This window comes from Tachypleus tridentatus, chromosome 10, assembly GCF_004210375.1.
Source record: "Tachypleus tridentatus isolate NWPU-2018 chromosome 10, ASM421037v1, whole genome shotgun sequence".
NCBI classification, from domain to species: domain Eukaryota; kingdom Metazoa; phylum Arthropoda; class Merostomata; order Xiphosura; family Limulidae; genus Tachypleus; species Tachypleus tridentatus.
The window spans coordinates 979115-993230 of NC_134834.1; the positions used below are offsets into that span (position 1 = coordinate 979115).

At 33.0% G+C, this 14116-nt stretch overlaps 2 protein-coding genes across 2 annotated transcripts in view; one reads left to right on the forward strand and one right to left on the reverse strand.

The window, feature by feature from the left end:
- The window catches only part of LOC143227920 (cell adhesion molecule Dscam1-like), a 159748-nt gene that overhangs the window by 19373 nt on the left and 126259 nt on the right, over positions 1 to 14116 (reverse strand). The window lies entirely within an intron of this gene.
- LOC143229110 (cell adhesion molecule Dscam1-like) lies at positions 4847 to 11846 on the forward strand. The gene is made up of 2 exons (XM_076460955.1): positions 4847 to 5126; positions 11647 to 11846. Exons 1-2 carry the CDS (start codon positions 4847 to 4849, stop codon positions 11844 to 11846), a joined length of 480 nt encoding a protein of 159 aa, XP_076317070.1.

The window sequence follows — 14116 nt, forward strand, 5'->3', positions numbered from 1 at the left end:
TTTAATAAATATTTTAGAGCGTAGAATGGAGTTTTGAGTAAATATAACATTTTATTCTTTTGGTTATCAATATTTTATCGGTTTAAAAAAGAGTACGTATGATTCTTTATCATTTACAACATATTTTGTTCTTCTATACGTTTATTATTTGAAGGTAAATAATGTTTTCTGTTTGTTTTATGAATTTTATGTGAAGTTGTTGCACGTACCAAAAGACATGTAATTTAAAGTGGTACTAATACGTAGAACTTCAGTTATGTTGTTTGATTTGTTTTGAATTTCGCGCAAAGTTACACGTGAGCTACCCAGCACCCGTCCATACTCAGCAGTGCAAGACCAGAGGGTTTATTTTTGTTTGTTTTTTTTTAATTTCGCGCAAAGCTACACGAGGGCTATCTGCGCTAGCCGTCCATAACTTAGCAGTGTAAGTATAGAAGGGCAGCTAGTCACCACCACCTACCGCCAACTTGGCTATTCATTGACCAACGAATAGCTGGACTGGCACTATAATATAACGCCTCTATGGCTGAAAGGGGTGAGTATGTTTGGTGTGACGGGATTCAGAACCCGTGACCCTAGGATTACGAGTGGAGCGCCCTCTAACCACCTGGCCTAAGTAATGTTTTATTCTTGAATTTATTTCTACATTTCTTTTATCTGTGTGAAAAGAGTTCAGTAATCAGTAGAGTTGATTTAGCATAACAGTTGGATCTTGGTGGGTCAGAGGTGAATTTATAGATATGAAACACTAAAATCCAGAGTTCAGTTCCTGGGTTAGACAGAGCTGCAGACAGTCCAGTGTATGGGTGCATGCTAAAGTCTACAACAAGCAGACATTACGATCGTCAATCATAATAAGTATTGTTTATTACTTACATGTTAGACACTAATTACTAATAGATATAACACCAGTCTTTCTAACAGCGGAAAATCGAACTCGAACATTTGCAGTATGAGTCCTTAAACGTGCTGGGGATCCCTTTATAAAGCCTACCGGTGGCTCAGCGGTATGTCTACGGACTCTACAATGCTAAAACCGAGTTTCGATACCCGGTGGGCAAAGCACAGATAGCCCATTGTGCAATCTTGTACCCAATCCAAACAAACAGTTTTTATTATCCGTCATTTATTTATTACGCCCTATTTGGTTTTTTATGCTTAAGTTTAAGAAAAAATATAACCTTCTTTAAATCTTCGAATTTAACTAAAATGAAAATTTATTTCTTTAAGAGAAACCCTGGTTTATTTTCATTTCTGTAGCTCCTGCCGGACCTCCTACCTCGATTAGCGTTGAAAGTGTGACGTCAGAAGCGTTGGAGTGTCGTGGCTGGTTAAGTTTTCGTTTTTGTCACTTCATTTTAACTCCATGTGCTACTCTCAGATAGCCCCTGGATGCTGTTTGATTTTTAATTTCGTGCAAAGTTACACACAAGGCTATTTGCGTTAGCCGTTTACTGACTTAGCAGTGTAAGACTAGAGGGAAGGCAGATAGTTATCACCACCCATCGCCAACTGTTGGGCTACTTTTTTTTTACCAACGAATATTAGGATTGACCTAACATTATAACGCCCTCACGGCTAAAAGGGCGAGTATGTTTGGTGTGACGGGGATTCGAACTCGTGACTTTCGGATTACGAGTGGAGCGCTTCTCTAACCACCTGGCCATGCCAGGCCCTGATACCTGTAGTTGTTGATTAAAACAGTTTTTTGACTGAATTATGAGAGTTGAAACTACGGATAAATTTACCGGTCTACTATTGTGATACTGTTAACCCTAAAATTAGCAATAGAAATCCTCAAGCGCCCTTTGAAACATATCTGCTTTTAAATGTTTACGGACCAAATTGCTTATAGGTCCATAATTTTGTGAGCTACACGGTCTTTAATAAAGTATGGATAACGTAAAACATTTAATTACAAATGCAGATAATACTATTAGTTTCTGAGAGAGAGTTTCGTTTCAGCATTTCGCATATAAAATAACTCACTTTGTACAATTGTATCTGTTAATGTTTCACATTTAATGGTTTTTTTTTTAAATTTCACGCAAAGCACACGAGGGCTATCTGCGCTAGCCGTCCCTAATTTAGCAGTGTAAGACTAGAGGGAAGGCAGCTAGTCATCACCATCCACCACCAACTCTTGGGCTACTCTTTTACCAACGAATAATGTAATTGACCGTCACATTATAACGCCCCATAGCTGAAAGAGCAAGCATGTTTGGTATGACGGGGATGCGAACCCGCGACCTTCGAATTACGAGTCAAGCGCCTTAACCCACCTGGCCATGACGTGCCTGATTTAATATTTTAACAGCAAAAACATAAAACGAATCAACGTGATACCATGTGTAGACCCCACCACCACGACCATCAGTAGTGACCTGAATAATACTGATTCGGTGATTTGAGGGTTAACACACAACGTGTTCTTAAAAATAAGTAGACAACATAAAAAAAACGAAAAGTGTTGATTTTACAACTTGCTGATAAATTATAGTCACGTGTCTGTATTTACATTTACGGAAACGGAAACTGAAAAGGTTAGGACAAGAAGTGTGAGGAAATGTCCCTCAGCAATAATAGTGTTATAATAGGCTTATAGTGTTAAAATTCGATGTTCGATCGCCTCTGTGGACATGGCACCAGAAATTCGTTGCGTAACTTTGCACGCATGCGAACAAGCAAATATTGGGAAACTCGTCTATGACGAAATTATGTTAGATGGTGACATTAAAATAACACTGTCAAGATTACACAAGTTCTGTTTCTAATTTTAAATTTATACTTGTCGTAATCAAATGAATATCTAAAAACAATCATCCGTTTCATAGATAACTCAACGTTGTTCAAATATATAAATATTTATTTTTTATTATTTTTATATGTTAGTTTTTGACGTCAGGTGTCGCTCTGAATATGTGTATCATTCTGTGCACTTCAGAAGGCAACGTCTTATCAGTTTGTATAAACCAAATACATGTTTCAAAATGTTACTCTAGTCCGTTAGAGAATGGGTAATTCGTGTCCTTGTTTCTTTGTTTTTAAATCTTTAAAATTACTTAGAAAAACAAGAAACGTGAGAGCTGATCTAATATTACTAAAGACATTTGAAACATTGTGTTCTGTATCAAAAAATAAAGTAAAAGAAAGAACCAACATGAAACTGGAATCATTAGAGTTAGTTCATTGTATAAAATATACTGAACATTTACAGAACTGGATGAACAAAGAAAATAGGAAGAAACACAATTAATATTGTCAGTGTCGGTGGTATTATGATCTACATAATCTTACAAAGCGTAAAATATAGATTAGAAGTAAGCATGGTTGTCATAAAATAAAATTTGTCTAAAAAAAAAAGACACTTCAGATAAACATTGCAGAAAAACCATAACGTATATCTAATTAACTACCAAGACGGAGGTAATTATATTTAAATTATTATATATTAAGTGATAATTTTGGTCAATTTCAAATTATTTGTAATTATATTAGAGACTTTTATTTTTTACCGCGTATCTTTAATTGGATTTTTCTTCTCATTTGAAACATGTGAATAACATTACAACGAGTGAAAGAGATCCAGTACAGATGGAAGAATTGTTTCTCCAAATGTTATAAGGGATGACCATATTCATATAACGACAACATTAACAGTTGTTTTAAACAGAAACAGTTATAATTCAACCAGTTGAGAAAACTGTTGGTGTTTACGCTAAGCAACATTAGGCTTTCTCTTGTGTCGCTGTGGAAATTGAACCTCAAATTCCAGCGTTGTAAATCCGTACACTTGTCGCTGTACCAGCAGGGAACCGGATAATAATAAAGTACGGATAATAAACGTACGGCTTAAATATCGTAATAAAACAGTGAGATACATATCACTAAAAATGAGAAATTCTGTTAGGGTAGACACCGTGGAATAATCTCCCAGCGGGACAGTTGGACGGATTCAGCAGATTGCCCGATGTGAATTTGGTATAACAAAACACACACACATTTGTTATTATCCATCAGCATTTATTATAATAAATGTTTCATGCCCTGTTTTATTATTATCCTTAAAATAATATAGTTTGTAGTCTGGACCCCCCTTGTTTATTATCCCTCAACATTTGCCACTGTAATATTCTCCGTTTTGTTATTATCCCTCAATCTCTGTGACTGTAATATTCTCCGTTTTGTTATTGTCCCTCAACATCTGTGACTGTAATATTCTCCGTTTTGTTATTGTCCCTCAACCTCTGTGACTGTAATATTCTCTGTTTCGTTATTGTCCCTCAACATCTGTGACTGTAATATTCTCCGTTTCGTTATTATCCCTCAACCTCTGTGACTGTAATATTCTCAGTTTCGTTATTATCCTTAAACATCTGTGACTGTAATATTCTCAGTTTCGTTATTGTCCCTCAACATCTGTGACTGTAATATTCTCCGTTTCGTTATTATCCTTAAACATCTGTGGCTGTAATATTCTCCGTTTCGTTATTATCCTTAAACATCTGTGACTGTAATATTCCCCGTTTCGTTATTGTCCCTCAGCGTCTGTGACTGTAATATTCTCCGTTTCGTTATTGTCCCTCAACATCTGTGACTGTAATATTCTCCGTTTTGTTATTGTCCCTCAACCTCTATTACTGTAATATTCTCCGTTTCGTTATTGTCCCTCAACATCTGTGACTGTAATATTCTCCGTTTCGTTATTGTCCCTCAACCTCTGCTACTGTAATATTCTCCGTTTCGTTATTGTCCCTCAACCTTTGTGACTGTATCAGTCACCTCTTCTATTATTATAACCGCTGAGCTTCTAAGTGTAATATATATGTAACGTAAGTTTTCAACAATGGTTCCAAATCATCTTTCTGTTTCCCATTTGCAGCCACCACCAGAAAGTGTGCGAAACGGAATGATACAAGGATATTATGTAGGTTACAAACATACAAACTCCTCCGAAAAGTATCAGTACAAAACTGTCGAAGCGGGACCCACAGAGACTGCTGGACTTCACCGTGATCTCAAGGGACTGAGAAAATACACGTTCTACTCGGTGGTTGTCCAGGCTTTCAATGAGAAAGGTGCCGGTCCTCGTTCTGATCCAGTAACCGGAAGAACCCTCGAAGACGGTACTCATGTGATGTTTTATCTGTAGTAAAAGCCCGATAATAGAATCTTTTGAGTTTTAAATGGTTGCAAAATATCTAAGAGTTTCTGGTAGTTTTAATATCACTAGTTGAATATTAGTTTTAATACAGTGCATCACTCAACAAACAATTGGTAAAAACGTGTTACTAAAAATCGCGTGCCTCACGTGACAGATGTGTCCCGCGGTCTTTTTCAATCACGTGTCTGCTTATTTCCCTAAGATACACGATTACTGAATAACACTGTTTCTGTAACCACGCAGATGTTTGGAGTGAGTCTTTAGTCTTAACAACATCTGTATACACATATTAGTTTAGTCTTAACAACATCTGTGTACACATATTAGTTTAGTCTTAACAACATCTGTATGCACATATTGCTTTAGTCTTAACAACATCTGTATACACATATTACTTTAGTCTTAACAACATCTGTATATACATATTACTTTAGTCTTAACAACATCTGTATACACATATTACTTTAGTCTTAACAACATCTGTATACACATATCAGTTTAGTCTTAACAACATCTGTATGCACATATTGCTTTAGTCTTAACAACATCTGTGTACACATATTAGTTTAGTCTTAACAACATCTGTATGCACATATTACTTTAGTCTTAACAACATCTGTATACACATATCAGTTTAGTCTTAACAACATCTGTATACACATATAAGTTTAGTCTTAACAACATCTGTATACACATATCAGTTTAGTCTTAACAACATCTGTATACACATATCAGTTTAGTCTTAACAACATCTGTATACACATATTAGTATAGTCTTAACAACATCTGTATACACATATTAGTTTAGTCTTAACAACATCTGTATACACATATTAGTTTAGTCTTAACAACATCTGTATACACATATTACTTTAGTCTTAACAACATCTGTATATACATATTACTTTAGTCTTAACAACATCTGTATACACATATTACTTTAGTCTTAACAACATCTGTATACACATATCAGTTTAGTCTTAACAACATCTGTATGCACATATTGCTTTAGTCTTAACAACATCGGTGTACACATATTAGTTTAGTCTTAACAACATCTGTCTGCACATATTGCTTTAGTCTTAACAACATCTGTATACACATATCAGTTTAGTCTTAACAACATCTGTATACACATATCAGTTTAGTCTTAACAACATCTGTATACACATATTAGTTTAGTCTTAACAACATCTGTATACACATATTAGTTTAGTCTTAACAACGTCTGTATACACATATTAGTTTAGTCTTAACAACATCTGTATACACATATTACTTTAGTCTAAACAACATCTGTATACACATATTAGTTTAGTCTTAACAACGTCTGTATACACATATTAGTTTAGTCTTAACAACATCTGTATACACATATCAGTTTAGTCTTAACAACATCTGCATACACATATTAGTTTAGTCTTAACAACATCTGTATACACATATATGCTTTTAGTCTTAACAACATCTGTATACACATATTACTTTAGTCTTAACAACATCTGTATATACATATTACTTTAGTCTTAACAACATCTGTATACACATATTACTTTAGTCTTAACAACATCTGTATACACATATCAGTTTAGTCTTAACAACATCTGTATGCACATATTGCTTTAGTCTTAACAACATCTGTGTACACATATTAGTTTAGTCTTAACAACATGTCTGTATGCACATATTACTTTAGTCTTAACAACATCTGTATACAATATATCAGTTTAGTCTTAACAACATCTGTATACACATATAGGTTTAGTCTTAACAACATCTGTATACAACATATCGGTTTAGTCTTAACAACATCTGTATACATATATCAGTTTAGTCTTAACAACATCTGTATACACATATTAGTATAGTCTTAACAACATCTGTATACACATATTGTTAGTTTAGTCTTAACAACATCTGTATACACATATTAGTTTAGTCTTAACAACATCTGTATACACATATTACTTTAGTCTTAACAACATCTGTATATACATATTACTTTTAGTCTTAACAACATCTGTATACACATATTACTTTAGTCTTAACAACATCTGTATACACATATCAGTTTAGTCTTAACAACATCTGTATGCACATATTGCTTTTGTCTTAACAAACATCGGTGTACACATATTAGTTTAGTCTTAACAACATCTGTCTGCACATATTGCTTTAGTCTTAACAACATCTGTATACACATATCGGTTTAGTCTTAACAACATCTGTATACACATATCAGGTTTAGTCTTAACAACATCTGTATACACATATTAGTTTAGTCTTAACAACATCTGTATACACATATTGGTTTAGTCTTAACAACGTCTGTATACACATATTAGTTTAGTCTTTAACAACATCTGTATACACATATTACTTTAGTCTAAACAACATCTGTATACACATATTAGTTTAGTCTTAACAACGTCTGTATACACATATTAGTTTAGTCTTAACAACATCTGCATACACATATTAGTTTAGTGTTAACAACATCTGTATACACATATTAGTTTAGTCTTAACAACATCTGTATACATATATCAGTTTAGTCTTAACAACATCTGCATACACATATTAGTTTAGTCTTAACAACATCTGTATACACATATTAGTTTAGTCTTAACAACGTCTGTATACACATATTAGTTTAGTCTTAACAACATCTGCATACACATATTAGTTTAGTGTTAACAACATCTGTATACACATATTAGTTTAGTCTTAACAACATCTGTATACACATATCAGTTTAGTCTTAACAACATCTGCATACACATATTAGTTTAGTCTTAACAACATCTGTATACACATATTACTTTAGTCTTAACAACATCTGTATACACATATCAGTTTAGTCTTAACAACATCTGTATACACATATTAGTTTAGTGTTAACAACATCTGTATATACACATATTAGTTTAGTCTTAACAACATCTGTATACACATATCAGTTTAGTCTTAACAACATCTGCATACACATATTAGTTTAGTGTTAACAACATCTGTATACACATATTAGTTTAGTCTTAACAACATCTGTATACACATATTAGTTTAGTCTTAACAACGTCTGTATACACATATTAGTTTAGTCTTAACAACATCTGTATACACATATTAGTTTAGTCTTAACAACGTCTGTATACACATATTAGTTTAGTCTTAACAACATCTGTATACACATATTAGTTTAGTCTTAACAACGTCTGTATATTCATATTAGTTTAGTCTTAACAACGTCTGTATACACATATTAGTTTAGTCTTAACAACGTCTGTATACACATATTAGTTTAGTCTTAACAACATCTGTATACACATATTAGTTTAGTCTTAACAACATCTGTATACACATATCAGTTTAGTCTTAACAACATCTGTATGCACATATTGCTTTAGTCTTAACAACATCGGTGTACACATATTAGTTTAGTCTTAACAACATCTGTCTGCACATATTGCTTTAGTCTTAACAACATCTGTATACACATATCAGTTTAGTCTTAACAACATCTGTATACACATATCAGTTTAGTCTTAACAACATCTGTATACACATATTAGTTTAGTCTTAACAACATCTGTACACATATTACTTTAGTCTAAACAACATCTGTATACACATATTAGTTTAGTCTTAACAACGTCTGTATACACATATTAGTTTAGTCTTAACAACATCTGCATACACATATTAGTTTAGTGTTAACAACATCTGTATACACATATTAGTTTAGTCTTAACAACATCTGTATACACATATCAGTTTAGTCTTAACAACATCTGCATACACATATTAGTTTAGTCTTAGCAACATCTGTATACACATATTACTTTAGTCTTAACAACATCTGTATACATATCAGTTTAGTCTTAACAACATCTGTATACACATATTAGTTTAGTGTTAACAACATCTGTATACACATATTTAGTTTAGTCTTAACAACATCTGTATACATATCAGTTTAGTCTTAACAACATCTGCATACACATATTAGTTTAGTGTTAACAACATCTGTATACACATATTGGTTTAGTTTTAACAACATCTGTATACACATATTAGTTTAGTCTTAACAACGTCTGTATACACATATTAGTTTAGTCTTAACAACATCTGTATACACATATTAGTTTAGTCTTAACAACGTCTGTATACACATATTAGTTTAGTCTTAACAACATCTGTATACACATATTAGTTTAGTCTTAACAACGTCTGTATATTCATATTAGTTTAGTCTTAACAACGTCTGTATACACATATTAGTTTAGTCTTTTAACAACGTCTGTATACACATATTGGTTTAGTCTTAACAACATCTTGTATACACATATTAGTTTAGTCTTAACAACATCTGTATACACATATTAGTTTAGTCTTAACAACATCTGTATACACATATTACTTTAGTCTTAACAACATCTGTATACACATATTACTTTAGTCTTAACAACATCTGTATACACATATTAGTTTAGTCTTAACAACATCTGTATACACATATTAGTTTAGTCTTTAACAACATCTGTATACATATATTACTTTAGTCTTAACAACATCTGCATACACATATTAGTTTAGTCTTAACAACATCTGTATACACATATTAGTTTAGTCTTAACAACGTCTGTATACACATATCAGTTTAGTCTTAACAACATCTGTATACACATATTAGTTTAGTCTTAACAACGTCTGTATACACATATTAGTTTAGTCTTAACAACATCTGTATACACATATATTACTTTAGTCTAAAACAACATCTGTATACACATATTAGTTTAGTCTTAACAACGTCTGTATACACATATTAGTTTAGTCTTAACAACATCTGCATACACATATTAGTTTAGTGTTAACAACATCTGTATACACATATTAGTTTAGTCTTAACAACATCTGTATACACATATCAGTTTAGTCTTAACAACATCTGCATACACATATTAGTTTAGTCTTAACAACATCTGTATACACATATTAGTTTAGTCTTAACAACATCTGTATACACATATTAGTTTAGTCTTAACAACGTCTGTATACACATATTAGTTTAGTCTTAACAACGTCTGTATACACATATTAGTTTAGTCTTAACAACATCTGTATACACATATCAGTTTAGTCTTAACAACATCTGTATACACATATTAGTTTAGTGTTAACAACATCTGTATACACATATTAGTTTAGTCTTAACAACATCTGTATACACATATCAGTTTAGTCTTAACAACATCTGCATACACATATTAGTTTAGTGTTAACAACATCTGTATACACATATTAGTTTAGTCTTAACAACATCTGTATACACATATTAGTTTAGTCTTAACATCGTCTGTATACACATATTAGTTTAGTCTTAACAACATCTGTATACACATATTAGTTTAGTCTTAACAACATCTGTATACACATATTAGTTTAGTCTTAACAACGTCTGTATACACATATTAGTTTAGTCTTAACAACGTCTGTATATTCATATTAGTTTAGTCTTAACAACGTCTGTATACACATATTAGTTTAGTCTTAACAACGTCTGTATATTCATATTAGTTTAGTCTTAACAACGTCTGTATACACATATTAGTTTAGTCTTAACAACGTCTGTATACACATATTACTTTAGTCTTAACAACATCTGTATACACATATTAGTTTAGTCTTAACAACATCTGTATACACATATTAGTTTAGTCTTAACAACATCTGTATACACATATTAGTTTAGTCTTAACAACATCTGTATACACATATTACTTTAGTCTTAACAACATCTGTATACACATATTACTTTAGTCTTAACAACATCTGTATACACGTATCAGTTTAGTCTTAACAACATCTGTATGCACATATTGCTTTAGTCTTAACAACATCTGTGTACACATATTAGTTTAGTCTTAACAACATCTGTCTGCACATATTGCTTTAGTCTTAACAACATCTGTATGCACATATTGCTTTAGTCTTAACAACATCTGTGTACACATATTAGTTTAGTCTTAACAACATCTGTCTGCACATATTGCTTTAGTCTTAACAACATCTGTATACACATATCAGTTTAGTCTTAACAACATCTGTATACACATATCAGTTTAGTCTTAACAACATCTGTATACACATATTACTTTAGTCTTAACAACATCTGTATACACATATTACTTTAGTCTTAACAACATCTGTATACACATATTACTTTAGACTTAACAACATCTGTATACACATATTAGTTTAGTCTTAACAACGTCTGTATACACATATTAGTTTAGTCTTAACAACACCTGTATACACATATTAGTTTAGTCTTAACAACATCTGTATACACATATTAGTTTAGTCTTAACAACACCTGTATACACATATTAGTTTAGTCTTAACAACATCTGTATACACATATTAGTTTAGTCTTAACAACGTCTGTATACATATTAATTTATTATTTCATCTTCTAGTACCTGCTCTTCCTCCTGGAAATTTAAGGTGTGCGCCTTTGACGTCACAAAGTATTACTGTCACGTGGACACACCCGCCACAGTCGTCCATTAATGGAATATTGAAAGGATACAAGGTTGTGTACCGGCCGGGAAAACTCTTGTACGGTAAGCTAATAAGTGTAATTGATAACTTAACACTGTTTTCATCACACAAGTAAGGGAACACTCAGAGATATTAAAAACAAATAGTCACTCATTTATACGACAGCAGGTCCATCTACTTATATTTCGATAATCAGACGTTGGATTTATAGTGGTTGGCACAACAGGTTACCTAATTTGGCTATTCTATATAACACATAACAACAGTCACTCTTATAACGCACACACGGCTATAAAACACTGAGCAGCGTGATTTAATGACAACTGGTACCACAATCCTCCTGGTCAAAATGAAAAGAGAGTGATCACAAACAAGAATGATTTCAGTTATTAGGACAATGTTGGCATTCTGTCACAAACTTCTACAGTTATTAGAACAATTTTGGCATTCTGTCACAAACTTCTACAGTAATTAGAACAATGTTTACATTCTGTCAAACTTCTACAGTTATTAGAACAATGTTGGCATTCTGTCAAACTTCTACAGTTATTAGAATAATGTTGGCATTCTGTCACAAACATCTACAGTAATTAGAACAATGTTGGCTTTCTGTCACAAACTTCTACAGTTATTAGAACAATGTTGTCATTCTGTCACAAACTTCTACAGTTATTAGAACAATGTTGGCATTCTGTCACAAACTTCTACACTCTCTATAGCAGTTCCATAAAACTTAATGTAGAAAGTTGAATCTGCTATTTGAAGAAACCAACATAAATAGAGTATTTAAACAAGAAGAACCACAAAAGCACGTTAATAATTTAAAAACGGAGTGTTTAACATTGTATTAACCATATTCACCTTGAGTACTTTTTAGATACTTTACCAGACATGTACAGTACATTCTTTTAAAACACAGAGTTTTACCATTTACGGTAACCTGACTGTACATTCTATTAAGGAGGTTTCTTTACCAGACGGTACTGTACATTCTACTATAGAACTTTACCAGACGGTACACCTAGTTTCAGCTATTGTAGAACTTTACCAGACGGGGAGATGGACTTACCAGACGGTACAGTACATTCTACTGTAGAACTTTACCAGACGGTATTGTACATTCTACTATAGGACTTTACCAGACGGTACTGTACATTCTATTGTAGAACTTTACCAGACGGTACAGTACATTCTATTATAGAACTTTACCAGACGGTACTGTACATTCTACTATAGGACTTTACCAGACGGTACTGTACATTCTATTGTAGAACTTTACCAGACGGTACTGTACATTCTATTGTAGAACTTTACCAGACGGTACTGTACATTCTATTGTAGAACTTTACCAGACGGTACAGTACATTCTATTGTAGAACTTTACCAGACGGTACTGTACATTCTATTGTAGAACTTTACCAGACGGTACAGTACATTCTATTGTAGAACTTTACCAGACGGTACAGTACATTCTATTGTAGAACTTTACCAGACGGTACTGTACATTCTATTTATAGTAACTTTACCAGACGGTACAGTACATTCTACTATAGGACTTTACCAGACGGTACAGTACATTCTACTATAGGACTTTACCAGACGGTACTGTACATTCTACTATAGGACTTTACCAGACGGTACTGTACATTCTATTGTAGAACTTTACCAGACGGTACAGTACATTCTACTATAGGACTTTACCAGACGGTACTGTACATTCTATTGTAGAACTTTACCAGACGGTACTGTACATTCTATTGTAGAACTTTACCAGACGGTACTGTACATTCTATTGTAGAACTTTACCAGACGGTACTGTACATTCTATTGTAGAACTTTACCAGACGGTACAGTACATTCTATTGTAGAACTTTACCAGACGGTACAGTACATTCTACTATAGGACTTTACCAGACGGTACTGTACATTCTACTATAGGACTTTACCAGACGGTACAGTACATTCTATTGTAGAACTTTACCAGACGGTACTGTACATTCTATTGTAGAACTTTACCAGACGGTACTGTACATTCTATTGTAGAACTTTACCAGACGGTACAGTACATTCTATTGTAGAACTTTACCAGACGGTACTGTACATTCTATTGTAGAACTTTACCAGACGGTACTGTACATTCTATTGTAGGACTTTACCAGACGGTACAGTACATTCTATTGTAGAACTTTACCAGACGGTACTGTACATTCTACTATAGGACTTTACCAGACGGTACTGTACATTCTACTATAGAACTTTACCAGACGGTACTACATTCTATATAGAACTTTACCAGACGGTACTGTACATTCTATTGTAGAACTTTACCAGACGGTACTGTACATTCTATTGTAGAACTTTACCAGACGGTACTGTACATTCTAC

Coding starts and splice junctions, on each gene's coding strand:
- LOC143229110 (XM_076460955.1), top strand. CDS start 4,847: ATGGTTCCAAATCATCTTTCTGTTTCCCATTTGCAGCCACCACCAGAA. Junction 5,127..11,646: donor CGGAAGAACCCTCGAAGACG/GTACTCATGTGA, acceptor TTCATCTTCTAG/TACCTGCTCTTCCTCCTGGA.